We start from the raw sequence: 21,474 nt of genomic DNA, 5'->3' as shown, positions 1-21,474 counted from the left end.
CCACCCACAGTGTGTCGTCACGTCCGCGGAACAGCTCTTCCGTCTGTCTCGCGCATGTGTAGTCCTCTTTACGACTCGGCTGGCGAAGATGGCGGACGCACAGGTATGCGAGTCTGAACGGCGTGGTCGTGGAAACGCGTTTGATTTCACGTTAAACTTTAGCTCAAAGTCACAAATTCTAGTAGATAGACAGCAAAGAAAGCACGATGGATGCAATCATGTCGAAATGGATCACACTGGAGACTAGAATATGTGTTTTCTGTCTCCGGTTAACGGGAAGGAAGCGTTCGTGAACGGCAAGGCGAGCGGCCTTGCCTTATCCGACCAGCAGAAAGTGATTTTATTTAAACATGCAGCTGCTTATTTGTTTCCAAGTTGTGGTGTAAAAAAAATAGCTGTGTTTAATCTGTCTTATTGAGTGGTAAAATAGCCGAGTTAGTTCGCAAGGCATGGACAGTACATGGATGTCATCCAGAAGGAATAATCGTATGACTCTAAAAAAGATAAAGCTCTGAAGATACCGTTTATGTTTTTATCTCTGTAACACTGGTCTCAATGGGAATGATGCTGCAAATGATGTTTTTTCTCACGATGGTCTTCCAAGTCTATCAGGCTTTGACGACACTGCCTTATGGCATCACTGATGCAGCATAAAACCCCTCAAGTGTTTTGAATTGGCATTTTAATATGGAAAACACTTGTCTCCAAAAGTCCATCAGGTTTGGTGTAGGTGAGGATATACTAATAGTCCAGGATGTCTAATGGAAACCTTGATCTACTGATCTGAGTGTGTTCCGCAACTTCACATGAATGTTATTCAAGCACATGCATTAGTTTGTGAGGAGTATGACTGACACTGTGCTTGTGGTGGTGTTTCAGAACGAGAGGGCTTATCAGAAGCAGCCCACCATCTTCCAGAACAAGAAGCGGGTTCTGGCTGTTGAAGGAAGTGGCAAAGAGAAGCTCCCACGTTATCACAGAAACGTCGGCTTGGGCTTCAAAACCCCCAGAGAGGTGAGATTGCGATTACACACAAGTGTAACTTTAGTTCGCAGAGGATGTCTTTTCTCACGATGGTCTTCCTAGACTCCAAGAGAGCTTTGAGGATACTGCCTTTGGCATTGCTGATGCTGTTGATTTAAGATACCATTGTGCAACCTCAGTTGAGTTCAAGTGCCTAAATTGCTTGTGCTTCACTTCCACAGGCTATTGCTGGCACTTACATTGATAAGAAATGCCCCTTCACTGGAAATGTGTCCATCAGAGGCCGTATTCTCTCCGGTAAGTCTGTGTAGTGTAACTAATTGTATTGTAATCTGGGGTGCAGATGATGTCTTATCTCACGATGGTCTTCTGAACCCTTTGGGTTTTGAGGATAATGCCTAATGGCTTTACTGATGCTTCCCCTTTGTCTAATTTTGGGGTATCTTAGGAATTATTGGAAATTGAAGATTCTGTTCGCTGGCCATTGATATACAGTGAATGTGAACATATTTGGCTGTCATCTTTTTTCCAGGTGTGGTGACCAAGATGAAGATGCAGAGGACCATTGTCATCAGGCGGGACTACTTGCATTACATCCGCAAGTACAACCGTTTTGAGAAGCGGCATAAGAACATGTCTGTCCACCTCTCTCCATGCTTCAGGTAAAGTTTGTCTATTGCAGCTTTCTTTTAGCGGCTGAACAATATCGTTGACCCTTTTTGTGGGCTTGAACACATGCTTTAAATAAACGGTGAGCTGCAAATGATGTTTTTTCTCACGATGGTCTTCCAAGTCTGTTAGACTCTGACGACACTGCCTTATGGCTTCACTGATGCAGCAGATAATGCTTTAAATGTAGTTTAGTTTGTATAAGTTTTGATCACCGAACATTTTTCTTCTTGAATATCACTAATAATGCTCTCCGATTGTTTAGGGATGTGACCGTAGGTGACATCGTTACAGTTGGAGAATGCCGACCCCTCAGCAAGACCGTGAGGTTCAACGTCCTGAAGGTCACCAAGGCTGCTGGAGCCAAGAAGCAGTTCCAGAAGTTCTAGGGCTGTTTTAACAATATGGCACCTCTGTATTGTGGAAAATAAAAAAAATCTGTTCTTCAAATCTGTTTTTACTGTTGGTTCAATCTGCATGTCTCTTTGCATAAGCATCTTGCTCTTATATATCCCTCCACATTTCATATTTTGGATTCCCCTTTAACACCTGGTTCAAATGACCAGCAGATATAGATAGATAGATAGATATATATACATACACACTCGTGTTTATAAACTTATATACACATACATATTGTAGTACTTTTAATCTTGTACTACAGTAATATTTGAATAGGCTTTACAATTTTTTTTTTAGTTCATTCTAATTTAAGTTTTAGTAATCGTATGTTTGTCATTGTAAAAAAATTGTGGCTCAATGTTAGTACTATGACAAACTTGTTTCTGTTAACCTATTTCAACGTTCAAACACTTTTTTTCAACTTGGTATGTTTCAGTGTGATAAGTTCATGTAGCTTATAAGCTCAGTTATGTTGTTTCTGTAGTTTTGTAGACTTTAATTTTCATAAACAATAATTCGCTAGCCACATAATTAATAGTTTTTATTTTATACTTAACCTGTCACTACCGAGAAGCTCGCTTACATGTTTAGAAATATCTATACATATCCTCACATTTTATGAGTGCTCTACAGCCATAAAATCCATGAAGCTTTAGCGACAGCATTTGCTGTAATAAAAGGCAGATGCAATTTAAACTCGGTGAGGTAGAAAATAGATGCGATTTTCTTCGTATTGGGCGTTATTAGAGAGAGAAAAAAAGTAAACTAAAGTAATATCTTATTCGCCTTTGCCAATAATCTCGGCTAAATTGAGACGATCTTTCATCTCGGCATGCTACTATTACCCCAAAGTGGATAAGTCCTATAGACAGTAAAAAATAAGTCGAGCAGATGGCGCTGCGTCACTAGAGCTGCGCGCGGCAACACAACACGTCAAGCGCAACACGTCACCTGCGTAGCGTGAGTGACGTATTTGAACGTGGCGGCGCGAAGGTTGTGAAAATCGGAGATTATGCGATGTTTCCTCGGTGTTTCTTAATGTCTGCATATCAAATGAGAACACAGCTTTCAATGGATAGTTGCTTACATTAACAGTCGATAGATACGTTTAGCGTTATATATCTGCTCTTATTAATTGAACAGACATGAAAGCCATGGTAAGATAACGTTACATACAAACAGCTAGCTAATTTGTTAACTAACAGCTATGTGAACTGATTAGTAATGATGATATTTATTGTTTGTTGATACAGGCTTGTAATAAATGGAAGGGCTTGTTCACCGTTGGAGAGGAGTTTGATGATGAGGTGTGGAATCTAACTTTTAGTTTTAGCGTGTTAGTATAGTCGAGTAAAGCCACTTGCATGTTATCTGTACACTTAATAATGTGCTTAGAAATAATATGGCAGGCTATAAATTATAACTCGTTATGTTCTGATTTCTAGAAAGTTTATTTACTGTACCAATGACAACACGAACAATTGCTTGGTTGTCTTGTAATCCATACTTTTTCATCGGTAGGATTTGCTTGAAGCAGATTGGACGTGTCCATCAGAGCATGCATCTTCAACAGCTCCTTCTGTTGCACCATCATCTGAATCCTCAAATGCACAGCCGAGCTCTGTTAGCTCGCCATCAGGCCCTGGGAAAAATACATATGAATCTGCTTCTGTTCTGACTCTTCGTACTCCAGCATGTGGCTCTATCAAAGCCCCACCAGATCTCGCCATGACTTGCCATCAGTCAATCTCTGCCTCCATTTCTTCTCTCAGAGCGCCGGTGTCATCCTTTCAACCTTCCTCTAACCCAGTAAACCCTCCACCGCCAGCATCCCTTAGAGTCCCGCAGAGAGAGCTCCCTCCTCTGGATGAGTTCGATGACTGGGATGTGGATCTGGAGGAACTGGATAGCATTCCTCAGATGGTTTCTGAGCCACAGAATAATCCAGCTGCACCCCTGGACAACATTTCACCCGCTAAACGCATGAGGCCATCAGCACAAGAAGTATCCTCTCATGGGAGGTTCAGTGCTATCTCCTCAGTGTCAGCTACACGGCCCTTAATCAACACCTCATTTGTGTCCACCATCCAAGGCCCCATGTATCCATCCACCCCTTTTCAGAATACAAATCACATGCATGGTCCCGCTACACCAGCCTCGCGATTCCCCAGACCTGTGACTCCCAGGCCTCCAGCTGCGTTGCCTCAGTGCCAGAGGGGCGCTTTGACACCGAGGACCCCGCTGCAGCCCCGAGGGTCTCTTTTCCACTCTGTGTCTTCTACACCCGAGTCCTGTTCCACATTTACACCTCGTGGTCTCAACACGCCTGTCCTGACCAATCACCTGGTCCAGCTGGTGTCTGCAGCCAACAAGACACCTCAGAGACCACAGAGCCGCATGATGCCAGCCAAAGCACGTCGTTTTCCTGGCCCGGCGGGAGCACTACCACTGCAGGTCATCCAAGCACTATTTTAGCTTATCATCGTTAATGTCACGCAATATTTTCTGCTCAGAATTGTTATTTAATGTGCTGCAAGGTTGTTTCTCTTTAAAACCGGTTGTTGATGTTTATTGTTGTTCTGTACCCTGCAATCTGGAAATTTTCCCACTGCTATCAAAGGACTTATTTCTTATGAATAGTATTTCTAATTTATTTCCATTTGCATGGTTTAATTTCCGTTTGTTGTCTTGTAGGCAAGTGCACAGAGTCTTGATGAGATTGTTGTGGCAGTTCCTCAGACACCTGCACATGGAGCTGTCGCTCGGCTAAGAAGTGATGTATGTAAAATTGTGCTGAACTAAAAAATCTTTTTTTTTTTTTGTAGTTGGGGGGGAAAAAGCTTAATATATAATTAATATGGTAAAAACACTTAAACGTAAACAAACATTAGAAATGTTGTCTTGCCATCTAGATAAATAAGGGTGGGGATCTTGCTTTCAAGGCTAGCTTGCTATCACTAGCCTTTCCGAAAATGCATACCCTACCTTTATATTACTATTAACTGCAAGTAAAAAAAAAAAAAATTGATGCTAAAAATAAATAAAAATGATAAATGCATATATCAGAATTACCTAAACTAAAATCAGAGTGAAAACTATATATTCAATTTTTAAAGCTCTTTCAAAATACTAATAAAAAAGTACTATATAAATATACTGAAATAAAATACATTCCCAGTGTCAGGAGAACCAAATTTATATAAACAAGCATTACTTAAAAGTAAAGTATTAATGTTTGTGCCAGTTGTGGCTGCTAAAAAAAAAAAGAATAATTATGATAAAAAATCTGTCATTTTTATGCATCATGCCATAAGATGGATATTTATTTAAATATTTTTTGTAGTATTATATTTAGTGTTATTGAATTGGTTAGTGTTAAATGATGGCACGCACAATCTAAATGTAAAAATGGGAAAAAGTTGCATTATTAAAAATCCAATCTCCACTGATAGATAATGAAAAATATGATATGGTACCAAAATATTGTGAATCCTTTTCTGCTTTTTCTTTTTTTAAAAACACCTTTTGCACACTTTTCACTCACAGGTACACTTTTCTCTTACACATACTCACAAACTTGCATTCATCAGATAAGGTGTCCATTTTTCACAGCAGGTTTCCAGCTCTCAGATGAGTGAGGAAGAGGAGTTCAGCAGGGGTCCATGGGCAGTGATGAAGACTGAGATGGGATTGGACGAGAAGAACCCTTCTTGCTTTCTGCACTCTTACAGTGTTGTCATGGTTCTCCGCAAGGTGAGCTCCTCAGAAATCTCAAATGAGCTTATCTGAGTGTTTGTGCTAAAAATGTTGTTTGGGATAGAACTTTGTTAGTCTGCAGATTTCTTCGGTTTTATCCAGATTTGTACTATAAATATCTATATTTGTGTTATTTCTGCCTAAAGTGGAAGTCCATGGCTATAATCAGAACAAATGAAGAATCTCGGCTCCCCAAATGATTAACACAAACATAATCACTGTTGTCATCAGTCATCTTAAAGTGATTATTAATGTAATTTTAATGTGTTTTGCCCAGTGTGTCATAACGATCCTCTACTAATGGTACACGTGTGTTAAATATTCATTAGGCTGACAAATGCTGATTAGCTTTTCACTTGATTCGTTACCAATGGCCTTGAGGCTGTGCTGCAACTTATGCTTTTTCTTTTCTCTTATTCTCTTCTTTTTCTTTTCTCTTATTCTCTTCTTTTTCTTTGGTGTTTATTTGTGACTTATTGCTTTCTCACTCCAGGCTGCTCTCAGGCAGCTAGCTAAGAATAAGGTCCCTAATATGGCTGTTGTCTTGAAGAGTATCACACACACACATGCAGATGCCAAGGCCGTCTTCAGAGATCCCACAGGTACTAATAATACGGGGATATACATTACCACAAAACTATATTTAAGCTGTTTCAAAGTCACCACCATATTGCAGATTCTTTCTCTCATCCAACTTCATGAGGCCGGGGTGCTTTTTAAACCATTTATTGAGCACTTTATGCTGTAATAACTGTAATGTATTGTATTTATTTGATCTCACAATATTACAGTTTTTCTGTAACTTCAGTAAAAAAAGTTTTTAAATCTTACTGATCCCAAACTTTTGAAGCGTAGTGTGCATTTATGTGTGTATGTGCATGTGTTTTTTTTTTTTTTACTAATCGCACATTTTTCAGAAATGAATCTTGTATTTTTAAAAACTTTAATGTTAGGTGGGATTAATTGCGTTAAATATTTTTTTAATGCGATAAACTGGAAAATAATAATTGCCTTAAGCATTTAGTTGCTCAAGTATTTAGAAAATGTTTCTCCATTGTGATATATTACCATATCCATCTCTCTCTCTCTCTCTCTCTCACACACACACACACACACATACAATCACAGTGACTGAAATCAGGGGGTCACTGACTGAGCTGGTGTTCTTGGTCTGATTGCATTCTTATTTTCAGAAGTCTCTTTTGACCTCTTCTCTTTTTCTGTTTTTTTCTTTGGCCCTGTGAAGGTGAGATGCAGGGCACGGTTCATCGTCGCCTGGTAGAGGAAAGACTGGGAGAGCTCAAGACCGGAGCTGTGTTACTACTCAAACAAGTAACTATATTTCAGACCTAATTATAGACTACCAAAGGAAGTAATGTACACTTTAGATTACTCCGATAGCTCATACAGAGCTGTGGTGCTTATGTGGGCATAACAAGATTGTCCTTAATGATATTTGTAGATCCAGATCCTTCACTCTTCTCTATGATTTCCCGTCCTCTACTTTGTTTCCACATAATTCTAATTTTTTTTAAAGGTGGGTGTGTTTTCACCATCACACCGAAATCACTACCTAAATGTCACACCCAATAACCTTCTCAGGATATACCCACCTGATGGGGTCTTCCACAACTCCCAGCCATCCCACTCTCCACTGGTGAGTCACCTTTTGTTTTCCAGTTTTAGACTTTTCTGTAGTTGTCATATTCTAATCCTTTCTCCAGGTGTTTAATGAGCGCGATATGGTGGTCTCCAGCATTCTGCTTGTTTGTTTGTGAAATACCTGTCCTCAAGAGATGCTTTCTTTTTCCAAATATCCCTTAAATATTCCTTTTTGTTTTGTGTTCCTTTCACTCTGGTTGTTGCATGCACATGCAGGAGCTTACATTGCGCAGTGAATCCACAAGGCCTGCAGAGGGCCCGGTGTCTCTGATGGAGCTCCACTTCGATGAAGAAGACGACAGTGAAAATGTGTTCCTCAGTGAAAATCGGCCTCCTGATGGTTTAGACACTGCAGCTGTCTCTAATGAGCTCTGTCAAGCGCCTACAGTGTCCAGACCAACCGGAGACACAGCATGGGACACAGGTGTGTATGATGGAGTATCATCAATTAAGCAATATCACAAGCAAGTGTGCTGTTTTAGTCTCAAAGTGATGTACTGGCCAAAAGCTGGTGTGGAACGGAGTATGTGAGTGGAGTGACAGATTTCTTGTTCTTTCTCTAAGGGTGTACTTTTGGTTCCCTTGGTCTGGTCCAATAACGAAAATGTTACCGTTAGTCCAGTGTCGCTTGGCGTTCTCACTGTTATGTTTAACAACAAACATAAAGATACAAAACAAAAGACAAATAGATATGATCACAAAAATATTGGTCCGCGTTCATGACATAATTTCGCAAACTGGCAGCAGGGATTCCCACACATCACATAAAATTATTATTATTTTCTTTTTTAGATCTCTTTAGTTCCTTTTCTGTTCATAGCCCGTATTATTCAACCTGCTCCAGAGTTGATTTGGAAGTGGACCGAGACCCCCTGAAACCCTAAATGTTCTGTAAATACTCATTGATTCATGTATTTCATTCCCACTGCCACGCAAAACCTGCTCTGGGTTTTGTTTACCACACGGCAACATGTTTTGGTACCTAACCATCATCGTATAATGTATAATTTGAGAAAATAACTAGCTAGTCATTTAGTTCCTACATCTAGTCTGTTCGGCAACGGCAAAAACATAGACATAATGAAGCACTCCTGAAGTGCCACTCAACCATTTAAAATAGAGAAACCAGAACTAACTGTTTTATAATTTCATGAAGCACATTTCATGAAATCATCATTTGCATGTTAAAAGCATCAGGTATGAGGTTAGAAAACACGTTGTTGAAATGAATCTTGGCAGGGCGCCAGGCTAAGTCTAAATGAATACTTTTGTCAGACCCATTAGAATTTGGCACAATTTTGTTACAAACTCTTTTCTGACCCCTAAATGACTCAATACTTAAGCTAATTTAAACCATATTTAACTGCTTTGACGTACTGAAAAAAAGCACAGAGAAAGAAAACGAGATGGGTCACACAAAGCAGCAATGATAAGACCGCTTTTGAATCTACATCAGTATCCAAACCTGACCATGGGTTTACTGTAGTATCTATAACCTTAGACCCTAGGCTCTGTCAGGCCTGGAATGAGCTGAGTGTGATTTAGAAATCAGCCAACATTGAGTGTATCATGATTTGTGATAAATGTTTTTATCGCACACCCCTAAGCTGGATTCTTTTTCAATTTCAAACTTTTTTTTTTATATCGTTTGCACTTTACTTGAACATGCGATGTGAGATAAGATTAATGCAATCATCCTAATGGCTTTTATCACGCAATTCACTAGACTCTATTAAATTTCAGCAAATAACGGTTTGTGTTTCACACAGAGGGTGGTATGCTAAGTTTTACTATCTATTAGTATTTAGATGGGGAAGAAAATGTAGCTTTTTAATTTTCAGATGCTTTGGTGTTGCAGTTTTTTGAAGAGAGTGTGTGGATTGAAGTTTTAATCGGTGTCAATGTTTCTTTTAAGATGACCTTGATGAGCTGCTCGGGGAGTTACCTGCGGATGCATATGACGGATTACAATAATCACAAGATCACTTTATATACAAAGTATAGTTGTAGAGCCTGTCTCATATTAATGCATACTGTGACCATACACACTAATAAACAAGCAACCCCTGCCACCCAGACTACTTTTGTTCAGTTTTTGTGCAAACCTTTGTAAATATACACGAGTCCCTTGTCTCATGCATAAATTGAAAGAATAAATACCTGATTTGACCCGTAAATGATGTGTTCACTTATTGAGTCTTGCTGACAAATGCCACATGCTTTTGTAGCTAATAATAAATGGGTTGAAGGAACATGTCTGTACAGATTAATATTAATTTCATGCTGAAATTACCCAGTAATCTGATGTTTTTTTTGGCAAGCTTTCCTTGTGAATTTAAATCAGCCATTAAGGCTACAGTTTGCCAGCTGGGTTCCCCCTTAAAGGACTCAAATGGCATAATTAGTCATTTCTGATGAGTGGCTGGCATAATGGGGTTTGTTCACGCTGTTTAAAAGCTTTTCCATGTCTTTCCGCAAGACGTCTTGAGTGGTTGACATTTATTTGATCATTTCATTGATTATAATTGGAAGTCCCTGCATGGTTCTTTGTCTTTCACCGCCATCTTTGAATTTACATTTTTACCTGTTTTGATTAATCTTCATGTTTTATGAATTGCTCATTGCTGTCTTGGTCTCACAGTCTCAACCGTATGTGTATTATTGATTTCTAGATTAGGTTTATTCACTGTGAGTGATTATAAAGTCATGAAGGTGCAATTACTTATTCAGTCTTCCCTGGCGTACCTTATATAGAATAATTAATTGATTAAATATTAAACCTCCTGTCCTCTATGCATAACTTATTATTTGAGCTAGAGGAGAGTAAAATCCATTAGCTTATAGCCACATATATGAAGTTTCTCTTGACCATAGATGGTACAAAATCTAAACCCTTTTCATAAATGGTTATGCTATTTTAATCCATGCTATGCTATTTTAACATTTTATTTTACATCATTTGAATATTAACATTTGTGAGATTTACTCAGCCTAAAAAGTTTTGAGGTTAACTGATCTGTTAATGAGGGGTTGGTGCATATTTTGATTTGTGGAGTAAAATGTAGTTTTATTTCAAAGTAAAAAGATAATAATAGACCCTTTGGAGTGAGATTGCTCCTCTAGAATTATTGCAGAAGTCCCAAGTGGCATGTTGTTATTTTTAGTTGTAATACTTGTTATAATTGTTGATATTATAATTTAATAATTATGTCTTAGATGTACATTTTCGACATATTTCCCTTTTCTTAATTAAAACCTATAGGCTTTTTGAGTAAAATAATTAGATTTGCATTCATTGTGTTGCTGTTTTCAATTAAATTATGGGTAATTAAACATGTAAAAAATGTAAATATTCATATGCTTGTATATAGGTCATGAATACATTTACATTTTTTTATGTATCTCTCTTACTGTATTCAAACAAACTGTCAAAATACAATTACTAAATAAGCAAGTGATTGGTTGCAGTGTCACCACATACATTTTTAAATATCTTGCAACTTTAAAATAAAAACAGAATTCTTAAGAGGGGGCAAACTTGTATATTTCTAATAAATCAAACATTGTACAGTTGCATTAGATCAATATCTCTTAATCTTCAGTAATATGTGATTCGGCAGGTTTCCCCCGCTTTCCTTTGTTTTACTTCAAGGATAGGTTCGAGTTTTGTAATTTTTTTAAATTAAGATAAAAATGATAAACAATGCAAATGTATTTCCAAAGCCACCTTTGTTCATATTCACCAAGGTTGCCAATAATATTGGGCGGCACTTTTATTAATCTGCTTCCAGAAGCTTTGTATGTTTCATGAAAAGCGATGTAATCTTTAAACAGCTGAATGCAACTTTTAACTGCTTTTGATTTGAACTTTTACATTTTCATCCCTTAATAGAGCTGTTCTTGAGTTTGACACTGCTTTAGTATTGAGCTCAGAACAAAGACGGGATCTGATCTAGTCTGTCAGCGTGTCACAGATCAGTAGTTACTCGGAGAATGAATGTGAGTTTTATCCAGGGCCCGGAGGAGGAGTAATCCATGTTTAAACTTTGCTCATTACTGCAGCTCGAGGGGGCACAGGGACCTTGACTTATTCGCCTCATTAACTCATTAACAGTCTGGAAGCCCTACAGCTGTCAGCAATATCGGTGCCTCCACAGAGATACTGGTGCAAGACGAGCTGTGAATGGCATATGTAAGCGATAGAGGATAGGGATTATCAGCAGATGTTAAATTACAGCCATCTTTTCTAATAGGCCTATGTCCCCTTTCATTTGGACTCTTTCCTCATCTTAATTTCTATACTAAAAATAAATAGGCATATTACTTTGACTTATTTCATTTCTTTTATAAAATTAGAGATTTGCTCACTTATCCTCAGCGCTCTTGGCTCGTCTATCTCCTGTCAGATGAATCCCCCCAATAATCTCTTCTAGAGAGACATTTGAAGTATTTATGTGTGATGTAGGATGTGTATCAGTCACTAGGGGGCGACACGCGCACTAATAATTAGACCCGTGTCATTACTGAGGCTAATGTGCCTCCACAAGCTCTTTAGCTCCAGTCCATAAAGATGTGACTACTGTTCCATCCCTTTTCTTTAGTTCTTAGTAATTTGCCTCGAGTAATTAACTGACACTTGAACGGAAGCCAGATTTAATCAGTATCGGGTCTTCTGTCAGTTTGAAAAGCCGTTGATTGTTGGAGACACTTGAAGAATCAATCACCCAGCTCTTCAGCATTGATTAGAAGACCTTACACCCATCTTGTCTTTTTGAGAGTGCCAAGTTTATTAAAAACATTCATGTATTTATCTGTTTCCCTCTGCTGAATTGTGAATTTCTGTCTTTGATGTGCAGCTACTTAATCTGCTGGTCTAAATTTGACCAAGACAGGTCTGTTCTCACTGCTTTCCTTCAGGTCTTGTGGTGTGCAGTTCACTGGTTAACACTCTAAAAATGGCTGGGTTAAAAATAACCCAATTGGCAACCCAGCACTGGGTAAATATTGGACAGAACACGTGCTGGGTTAAAGTAACCCAGCATGCTGGTTTACACATTTTAACCCAGCATGCTGGGTTATTGAGAAAACCCAAGATAGAGTAATTTTTACCATTTGTGGGTTTGCATTTTTATGATTCTGGGTTATTCTTGCTGGGTTATTCTCATAATTTCACTTTTGCTTAACAAAGCAATCATGGATTAATAAATAATGAAGAATACAGGTTATTTAGACTGTTAAAAAATATTTTTAATGCCATCTGACATTAAAAAATTTGTACCAATGACAAACAACATGGAATTTTCCCTTTTTTTGTTTCCAGCAAATGCAAAATAAATAAATAAAAATCACAGAAATACAGTTGCAATAAATAAGAAAATTATTTCTGAATGACCTGTGTCTAGCTGTTTAACTATTACATTTTGAGATTTTTAGCTATTTAAATACACAGTGAAATGACATTGACAATTAACATTCTTTAAATTTAAATGTAAAATCATTTAAAGATGTCCTTAAATTTATATCAAGTATATAAAGACTCCTACGTAGGTAGATGTGCACTGCTTAGGGTAGTTCAACATATAGTTCACCCAAAAATGAAAATTCTGTCATTTATTACTCAACTTCATGTCGTTACAAACCCGTAAGCCCTTCGTTCATCTTCAGAACACAAGTTAAGATATTTTCGTTGATATTCGAGAGCTTTCAGACCAGCGTGAATAATTAGTGACAATTTTCATTTTTGGGTGAACTATTAACTATCAAACACTTAAGCTCTGAAGCAAAGATCTACACCTGAGTGCAGTGTACTCCGTTATAGAGCCTGTCTATGGAAGGACAATTTTCAAAAGGAATTGCTAATTATATTTTCAATTGCGTTTTCCACATGTGACAAATTGTGACAATCCAAACACAATTGCAAATCTTGAACAAAAACACTGTTTCAAAAACACTGAACAAAAATTACGGTTTCAGCTTTCATGAATGCACAGTGACTGCCAAATTTCAAATGGAAAAACAAAGTCAGTTTGTAGCTGTATTTTCCATGTATTATGAGTAATAAGCCTGCCATATTGATCAAATACTGCATCATAGCAGCTTTACAGTATTAAATAGGAAAATAGTGTGTAATAATGCAAAGGGACAAAAGTAAACACTCAGTTTTCAGTTCAAGTCAGTTCGTCATTGATTCAGTGATGTATCGTCCCTCTGTGCAATCAAGTGGATGATATCGCTTGATATTAATTGTCCCCAACTAAAGAAAAACAAGGAACCAAAACTCCATCGGTGACAGAATGGAGAAAAAAACCTTGGGAGAAACCAGGCTCAGTTGGGGGTCAGTTCTCCTCTGACCAGACGAAACCAGTAGTTCAATTCCAGGCTGCAGCAAAGTCAGATTGTGCAAAAGAATCATCTGTTTCCTGTGGTCTTGTCCTGGTGCTCCTCTGAGACAAGGTCTTTACAGGGGATCTGTATCTGGGCTCTAGTTGTCCTGGTCTCCGCGGTCTTTCAGGGATGTAGAGGTCCTTTCTAGATGATGATCTCCATCTGGTCTGGATACGTACTGGATCCGGGTGACTGCAGTGACCCTCTGATCTGGATGTGTACTGGATACGGGTGGCTACGGTGACCTTGGAATAAGAGAGAAACAGACTAATGTTAGCATAGATGCAACATAAGAACAAGTACATGAGGTTTTATGAATTACCATGTCTGTTTTTTCACTGTGTCGCACATGTTACCTGCCAAAACTCAAATGGAATCTTTAGCATCTGAATTTCCAATGCCTCACATTGAAAACTGTCAATTTTTGTCAGAGGTGGGACCATACTATGGAAAGTGTTTGTATTGGGAGGTGACGTCACTCAAAGACAACTGTGCAAAATGCTTTAAACAATGGAGGTTAAGGCACTACTAAAGGCAGCTGCCGCTCCAAGAGATGCGTGTTAAAGAACAGACAGTGCAACCCGGATCTCCTTATATTCTTGGCACCTCACACAATAAATAATTCTGTCATTTTTACCCCAAATGCAGCTACTATCCCCTGCTAACCGTTAGAGCCACATGGTACTATTGGTCAATATTCACCATTAACCAAATGCTTTTCACCGGAGGAATAAAATATAGGGTAAGATGCAGCTAGGTAAATAAGAGTAGAACTGCAATGTTGTTTGCTGACGTGCATCAGAGTGCAAACAGTGAGAGATTTGGGGTAAAAACTACAAAATATCTCCCAATACAAACACGCCCCATAATATAGTCCCACCCTTGACACAAATTGACAGCTTTCTGTGTAAGGCATCTGAAATACAAATGCTTTTCAATTGAGTTTGGACTATTTCACAATGTATATGACCACATGTGGAAAAATACAATTAAATATACAATTTGCAATTCCTTTTGAAAATAGTGCAGAATATCCTTACCTGTCCATTGATTATGATCAATGCCTGAGAGATCTGCTGTCATTTTTAAATCGCCACAACAATTGGATGGGGTTTTGTGGACTCTGCTCAGTTAAGGAATTCCATGTTTGTTCCAACCTTTAAAATAAAGTTTAAAAAAAAAGAAAAAATACAAATTGTTTTAATAACAGTGATTCAGTTCAATTAACTGTGTGAAGTTCATCATGAAATTGACCCATCATGATTATGAGTTAAATTCACCTATGAGTTGGTCTACAGAAGCAGAATATGATATAGTGATTGGCTGAAATGTGTGCTTTCAAACTGTCTAATCAATGGGATGTTCCAGTCATTATAAATCACAGTTTTATGTTAATATGCTGGCTATATCAAACACACACAGTAACTGGCACAGATAAGGGAGATCACACTGCATGCGCGCACACAGACATTTCTATGACAAGTCACGTAGGTAAAACAGTCCATATATAAAAACTTATAGATGTACCAAAGTGATAAGGACAAGTCAAAAACACGATCTGGAAAATTAATATATGATGTTTACGCTCATAAATTAGGTACATTCTGGTGCAGCTTTAACTATAGCACGAAATAAAAATATATGTGCGTTTAAGTTACGTGAGGGTTAACGTTAGTTGATTATCACAGACAAACAATTATGTAAAATGAATAATAAACACGAACTTACCGTTAGACGCCTCAATAAGACTGCACTCGACGAGTTTTTCTCACACAAATGTATCCATGCGCTTTTCTGACAGGAAAAAAAACACATTTTGAATTATAATTTGTATGTAAAAAGACTTTATAAACCACAAAAGCATCAAATCACTTCACTAACGCGGCCAGCGTCACTCGCTGTGCGTGCGCGCACTTTGAAATGCCCTGAGACGTCGATTCTTTTCCGGGAATCACTTTGTTCGAGAATTACTGAACCGGTTTACTTGAACTGGGTCGTCGGTTCTTTTAGACCTGCGGTCCGACTATATTGTACGTAATTTGTATGATTTAAATGTCGATATGGACAACTGCAGGCGTTTACATTAGAGCAGAAAGTCGTATTCACTTTTTGAACTCATTTGACTCACTTAAATATCAAATTCGCTTTTCAGTGTCAGAAACTACTTTTTCCTGTATTTTCACAATTATTCGCATATTTCAGCCATCAGTCACTGTCTGAAACTTAATAAAACTTTATTAATCTGTCGTCTCAGATAACACGATTATGCGAGTCGCGTAACGTAGGTTGGCCGTTTGAGGTAAACAGTTCATCATTTAACGTAAATAATGTTGGCCTGTAGACGTTTAACAGTATTGTTGCTGCAAAAAAAAAGTTATAATTCTGCCAATTTAAAATAATTATTATTGAAAACATTAAATAAACTTACCTTAAAACAGTTGAAAGCCGTGGCTTTGCCCCGTTGTTCTTCCAAAGTGACAGTTGGGGAGCGATTTAAACATCTTCAAGGCGCGTTAAATAACCCAGCGCTGGCCTGAAACAACCCAGCGACGCAACCCAGCAGGTTTAACCCAACACGTGGTAAATTGAAACTACCCAAAAGTGTTTAAAAAGAAATTAAATAACCCAACAAAATGACCCAACAGACTCAACCCAGCATTTTGGGTTAAAAAATAACCCAGCCGTTTTTAGAGTGAAGAGCGATGTGAGTGACCCTGCCTGCTGTCAACTTGCTGTTATTTCGCACTTCTTGAAAATAACAGGTATCTGTGAAGAATACTGTCTTCAAACTCAGAGAAACGGTCACAATTATCATCCGCTCCAGAGCAATACCTGAGCAATAACCTTCTGTTTTTCTGACAAGATTTGTTCAGTCCTATATTATTTCCATAACAGACCAAAAAGGGGTTGTTCTAGTCAACCAAATAAATAAATGCCTTTTTCATAAGGGATGTGTCTCGTTTTCTGTTGCTGATCATCAACACATAACAGGGCAACTGTTCCTCCTTTGCATTTTAAGGGGCTGTTCACACAGGGAACTTTTGTGTAAAAAGAGCTAATATTAGATGGAGCAGAACAGAATTAAACGGGCCTCAAACCACACCTTACAAACCATATTTACGATAATCGTGATATTTAAAAACAGAAATATCCTTATGTTGCTGCTATATTTGAAAATGAATAGTACGTCAGACTGAAATAAATAATCCACCAGCAGTAACTATCTAGTTGGCATCCCATTGTAGGTGGCGGTATAGCATCCTGTCGTAAAACAAGCGCACGCCGTTACTAACGCGGTGTGAAAGCATGTTGTCAGATAAGAAAGACAAGACAGTCTACATGCACTTTAAAAAAGTTAGCTTGATTTTTTTTTTCATTCAGAGAAAATGACTTGTTGGTCACCGCAGAGACTGCAGGAATGATCTTTCAACAGTGAGCGTAAAAAGGGCAATACCACAAACTGTTCACCCTCTCCGTCTTTATCATCCTGCAGATTTCGCCACTGTACAGAAAGTAAGTTCAGTTGTATTATTTTGCTAGCATTGAAAAAGGTAATGTTACTTGATTGTTAAAACTGTTAACTGCTGACACCTTTCTATTGTAATTATACCCATCTGAACTTTTAGTCTAAAAGTGTGTTTTTTTCCCTATTATTTTCTACATTAAATATCTTTAAAAATAAGTATTTATTATTATGTTTACTCTAAATGGGGTGATGCGAGCTTTATTGGCGCGCTAAACCATGTTATTTATGTTTCATTCATACTCGACGACGGAGGGCGCCTTTGTGCAGAAAGTCCACAGGCGAGACTCATCGGAGTAATAGAACTTATGCTCCAGGAAATCCCTTATATGGACCAAGTAGCTAAATAAAATACAGATAGAAACTTTTGACTGATTAAATATGAGGAGAATCAACACACGATTGCGACAGACATTGAAAAAAATTATATATTAATTTTTTTGTGGTGCAAAAATCCAAAAGATCCAACAGAATAGCCAAATATCTTTTTTATTATAATTTTAATATGTGCCAGAATCAGCACATGAGTACATGTCCACATCATCTCAATAAATAAATAAATAAAAATCAGGAATATCAACACAAGGTTACAATGTGAAGTGTACTGTATATGTGCGGACATTCTTTGTGGACCATATGGCAACGTCATTGCTTTTTTTAAATTTTATTTATTTATGTCTTTTTTTATTTTTAAGGGGTGCTAGTTCAGGGTCACTTGGTGAGCTAATACAAAGGGGGGAAATAGATTTACCAGTAAATATGAGATGGGATACTGATACATTTTTTAGTATGAAAAAGGACTGTCATCTAATCATTTTTAAGTGATCCAACCAAAATTAAGAACTTGACAGTCATTAATTACCATTCATTTTTTGTTGAATGGAAAGTGCTGCTTTAATTTTATTCCACAAGCAAAAACATTTAAATTTAAAGTTTTAAATGATGTGAGGGTGAACATTATTAATGGAAGGTGCAACTTGATTGAACTGACATTTGTGAGTGATAGGATTTTAGACAGTTCAAAGTCTGTTTTCTTTTTAATTCAACACAGCAGAGACACATTAAACTGAACAAAAGTGACAGTAAAGACATTTATAATGTTACAAACGATATGTTTGAACTGTTTATTCATCCACAGATCTTGAAATAAATTTGTTTTGACAAAATCATGTATCCACATAAATATTTAGCAGCGCAGAATGATTTCTGAAGGATCACGTGACAGTGAAGACTGTAGTAATGCCTGCTACAAAATTAAGCTTTGCCATCACAGGTGTAAATTACATCTAATTGTATTTTGTGTATATTCTGTAAAAATAAACAAATATTTTAAGTGAAAAAGGTTTGGGGTTGGTAGGATTTTTTATTTTTTTTAAAGATACCATTTGTTTTTGAAAGTTACATTTAATATCCATTTGGGTGAATGGACATGATGCTTCAGGCAGTATGTGTTTTTCTGTCAGGTCATGACTGTGTCTCATATCCTCTTTACTCTTCCAAACAGCTTTAGCTGAGCTCGTGTCATTATGCTGTCAGAGCTCCAGTATAAAGTTCCAGCCTCGCCTATTGATCTGTGTGCCAAACGCTCTCCTCGCTTAGAATCAGAGCTGTGTGTGTGTGTGTGTGTGTGTGTGTGTGTCCCGTACACCCACTTTGCGTAAATGTATTTGCAGAGGTCCATAAATTACCTCTTTGCTCGTTCCCCTTCTCTGTTCCTCTGCGTACCCCGGGCCGAAACGGATGAGAAAATCAGGGAACTGGAATGAGGGAATGAAAGTGCGTGAGAGAGAGACTGATGAGGGAGAGGGAGAATGAAATGGGTGTCAAGGGCAATGAATAAGAGAGGAACATTTTCTCCACCTCACCTAACCAGGAAAACAACAACGACAACGAAACGGAGAAAGACATTTACGGTCTGTTGTGAAAGATAAAACAAGCTTCTTTCTGTCTTTTTCTGGCTTGACGTGGGAAGGTTTATGAGAGGTGAAGAGAGCTCAAGTAGCCGTCCACTTCCTCCGGCTCTGCTCTCTTAATGCAGTCTGGCATCTCCAGCCAGATGAGCCGTGAAAAACGTGATGTAGACGATGTCATTTCCGAAAAGTCGCACTACATGACTGTCAGGAAGAGAGATGGAAGGAGAAATAAATGTGAAAAGTATTGTAGAATGATCTAGAGTGGAGCTCGGAGACGGGGGAATGACATATATATTTTTTATATATCAAATTTTTCACCAGCTGCTCATCCATTTAAATTGTATTTTTATCCCCTTCTGGCAAATCCTTACTTTCCTCCAAATTCAGCTCTTGCTGTCATCTTATTTTTCATCTCACAGTCTCTGTGCTCTCTCTCTCTCTCTCTTGTCCTGTCTGCTTGCATTACAAGACACACTTGTAGCATCTCTCTCTCTTCCTCCATCCCTGTTTTTTATATCTCTCTTTTTCTTGTCTATCTCTTTCAGTCATATTGCTTTTCTCAGCCCCCCTCCCTCAAGTGTTTGTGCCTTGAATGTTGTGCACACGCAAGCATTAAACTTAAAGATGCCTCACACAGTTTCCATTACACATTTCCAGTGTGATGGCAGTCAGTCACCCGCCGGGCACCAAATGCAGTATCTGTCATCTCCCCCTCTTTTCTCACTCTCTGTGTTCCCTTCCTCTCCCCTTTCTCGTATTTGATTATTTCCAGTTTCCACGTTCCTCCTTTTACCCACAATCTGCTTCTTGTATCCATCCATCACGCTCTAAGCGGAGAGGAGAGGAGAGGAGTATGAACGCACGCGGAAGGAGAGGAGAGAAAAGCGAGCGCGAGAGAGGAAAGACGGCACAGCGTTTCGTGAAGAGCAAGAGCAAACGAGCCTCTCTCTCTCTCTCTTTACCTCAGTTTGCGCTTTTTACATGTGAAAGTGTGCGGGTATCTAACATCTGTACCAGCTGAGTTATCGCTCGCGTGGACACGGCGGGTCGCGTGAAGCACCGGGCGCGTGATGGTTTGGTTGGACTAGCGCGGGAAGCGCGAGACTAGGAGAAGCTCGCGTTTAAACTCCGTCGACTTGGGATCAACGACAACATCTTCTCCAGCCCTCTCTGACCCGCCTCTCTCTCTCTCTCTCTCTCTCACACACACACACACTCATGCACGGCTGGATGTTGTGTCGTTTGGCTACGTGAGGTGCTAAGAATCGCCTTTGGATGTCCAGTGACCGTGTGTGTATGTGTTTATTTTGGGATGGTATAGTTTTTTTAAGCTCTGTACTACTTGCTTTTCATTTTTCATTTGAGTGTAAATAGCTTTATTGGCAGGACTCTCAAGCAGTAATACTATATTGCCATTACTGTTTCAGAAATGTATGCTGTTTTTTTTCTGTGGGCATTGTCTTAGCGTATTTTAAACAAGTGGGAGAAAGTTAGAGATAGAGAGATTTCTAGATGTAAAAGGAGGAGATGGTGTAGAAAAGGAGGATCCTGGCATTTGGAGGGGCTGAAATGATGGAGTGGGTGGAGAGACAGACGGAGGGAAACCCTTGGGCAGCATCTTCCACTCCATTGCCACCCTCTCACACTGCTTAACTGGAGCAAGATCTGTTCTTTCTTCACTCAGTGGTGTGTGTGTGTGTGTGTGTGTGTGTGTGTGGTCCAGGCTGATATTTATTTATAGGAGCAGCTCTGTACTAGTGTTCAATGGACCATGTCTTTCTCTCTGTGTATGTGTGTCGCTCTCTCTGATTGGACAGGAGACAGTTTGGCTATGATGTCAGGGGGTCTGTGTACCTTGATTTGTCTCTGTCTGAGCATATGTGTTAGTGTATATCTGCTGAAATTATTTTTTTCTTATGTATTTTCAGCATTTCTTCATACCTTCTTTCCTTTGCGTTCTTATCTTTCTTCCTTTAACCTTTTTGTGTTCATTTCTTTCTATCTTTTCTTCCTCCCTTCATCCCATCTTTCTCCTTCCTCGTTTCCTTCCTTCCACGATATAATTTTCACCTTTCTCTCTTCTCTCATTTTCCTTTCTGTCTCATCTTTCTTTCTGTCATTTCTTTACTCATTCTTTCCTTCATCCCATCCTTTTTATTCTTCCACTCCTTGCCTCCTTCC

At 38.5% G+C, this 21,474-nt stretch overlaps 3 protein-coding genes, 1 long non-coding RNA gene and 4 other non-coding genes across 11 annotated transcripts in view; 7 read left to right on the top strand and 1 right to left on the bottom strand.

Annotated features, from left to right (window-relative positions):
- The first annotated feature begins 69 nt into the window (after positions 1–69).
- rps11 (ribosomal protein S11) lies at positions 70–2,089 on the top strand. Of its 2 annotated transcripts, XM_052551324.1 has the most exons (5): positions 70–103; positions 880–1,014; positions 1,206–1,281; positions 1,517–1,646; positions 1,919–2,089. In XM_052551324.1, exons 1-5 carry the CDS (start codon positions 89–91, stop codon positions 2,040–2,042), a joined length of 480 nt encoding a protein of 159 aa, XP_052407284.1. In that variant the 5' UTR covers positions 70–88; the 3' UTR covers positions 2,043–2,089. The 2 variants fall into 2 exon arrangements, with proteins under 2 accessions (XP_052407284.1, XP_052407283.1); XM_052551323.1 differs by lacking the exon at positions 70–103 and having other exon boundaries at positions 832–1,014.
- Positions 569–653, top strand: LOC127953960 (small nucleolar RNA SNORD35). Its single transcript, XR_008153386.1, has one exon. It is a non-coding gene; the product is annotated as a small nucleolar RNA SNORD35 (small nucleolar RNA).
- LOC127953963 (small nucleolar RNA SNORD35) lies at positions 1,051–1,137 on the top strand. The gene has a single exon (XR_008153389.1). It is a non-coding gene; the product is annotated as a small nucleolar RNA SNORD35 (small nucleolar RNA).
- LOC127953962 (small nucleolar RNA SNORD35) lies at positions 1,323–1,407 on the top strand. Its single transcript, XR_008153388.1, has one exon. It is a non-coding gene; the product is annotated as a small nucleolar RNA SNORD35 (small nucleolar RNA).
- Positions 1,742–1,826, top strand: LOC127953961 (small nucleolar RNA SNORD35). The gene has a single exon (XR_008153387.1). It is a non-coding gene; the product is annotated as a small nucleolar RNA SNORD35 (small nucleolar RNA).
- An 847-nt stretch (positions 2,090–2,936) lies between the features above and the next one.
- hrob (homologous recombination factor with OB-fold) lies at positions 2,937–9,650 on the top strand. Of its 2 annotated transcripts, none has more exons than XM_052551307.1 (10): positions 2,937–3,212; positions 3,309–3,362; positions 3,577–4,509; positions 4,750–4,833; positions 5,671–5,808; positions 6,305–6,413; positions 7,058–7,143; positions 7,349–7,468; positions 7,690–7,897; positions 9,389–9,650. In XM_052551307.1, the coding sequence occupies exons 1-10, from the start codon at positions 3,201–3,203 to the stop codon at positions 9,445–9,447; spliced, it is 1,803 nt and encodes a 600-aa protein (XP_052407267.1). In that variant the 5' UTR covers positions 2,937–3,200; the 3' UTR covers positions 9,448–9,650. The 2 variants fall into 2 exon arrangements, with proteins under 2 accessions (XP_052407267.1, XP_052407266.1); XM_052551306.1 differs by having other exon boundaries at positions 5,668–5,808.
- A 3,045-nt stretch (positions 9,651–12,695) lies between these two features.
- Positions 12,696–16,424, bottom strand: LOC127952673 (uncharacterized). Its single transcript, XR_008153027.1, has 4 exons — positions 16,286–16,424; positions 15,586–15,651; positions 14,898–15,014; positions 12,696–14,102 (listed from the first exon to the last, which is right to left on the bottom strand). It is a non-coding gene; the product is annotated as an uncharacterized LOC127952673 (long non-coding RNA).
- Positions 16,425–19,981: 3,557 nt separating this feature from the next.
- The window catches only part of asic2 (acid-sensing (proton-gated) ion channel 2), a 358,414-nt gene continuing 356,921 nt past the window's right edge, over positions 19,982–21,474 (top strand). Inside the window, exon 1 of one of the 2 annotated variants that reach the window (XM_052551309.1) lies at positions 19,982–20,587. In XM_052551309.1, the coding sequence (XP_052407269.1) occupies positions 20,569–20,587 (19 nt within the window). In that variant the 5' untranslated portion in view covers positions 19,982–20,568. Of the gene's footprint in view, positions 20,588–20,622; positions 20,980–21,474 lie in introns of those variants that run through there. The other variant, XM_052551310.1, reaches the window with a different exon arrangement.

The sequence above is a fragment of the Carassius gibelio genome, chromosome B3 (assembly GCF_023724105.1).
Source record: "Carassius gibelio isolate Cgi1373 ecotype wild population from Czech Republic chromosome B3, carGib1.2-hapl.c, whole genome shotgun sequence".
NCBI classification, from domain to species: domain Eukaryota; kingdom Metazoa; phylum Chordata; class Actinopteri; order Cypriniformes; family Cyprinidae; genus Carassius; species Carassius gibelio.
Note: the sequence above shows the minus strand (reverse complement) of the source record. Positions and strands in the feature narration are given on the sequence as shown.

Excerpts from the sequence above, each read along its gene's own strand:
- rps11 (XM_052551323.1), top strand. The coding sequence starts at position 847 with ATGACTGACACTGTGCTTGTGGTGGTGTTTCAGAACGAGAGGGCTTAT. Across the intron at positions 1,282-1,516 it reads CAGAGGCCGTATTCTCTCCG|GTGTGGTGACCAAGATGAAG; the intron begins GTAAGTCTGTGT and ends TCTTTTTTCCAG. Across the intron at positions 1,647-1,918 it reads CACCTCTCTCCATGCTTCAG|GGATGTGACCGTAGGTGACA; the intron begins GTAAAGTTTGTC and ends CCGATTGTTTAG.
- hrob (XM_052551306.1), top strand. Across the intron at positions 7,469-7,689 it reads AGCCATCCCACTCTCCACTG|GAGCTTACATTGCGCAGTGA; the intron begins GTGAGTCACCTT and ends ATGCACATGCAG. Across the intron at positions 7,898-9,388 it reads AGACACAGCATGGGACACAG|ATGACCTTGATGAGCTGCTC; the intron begins GTGTGTATGATG and ends GTTTCTTTTAAG.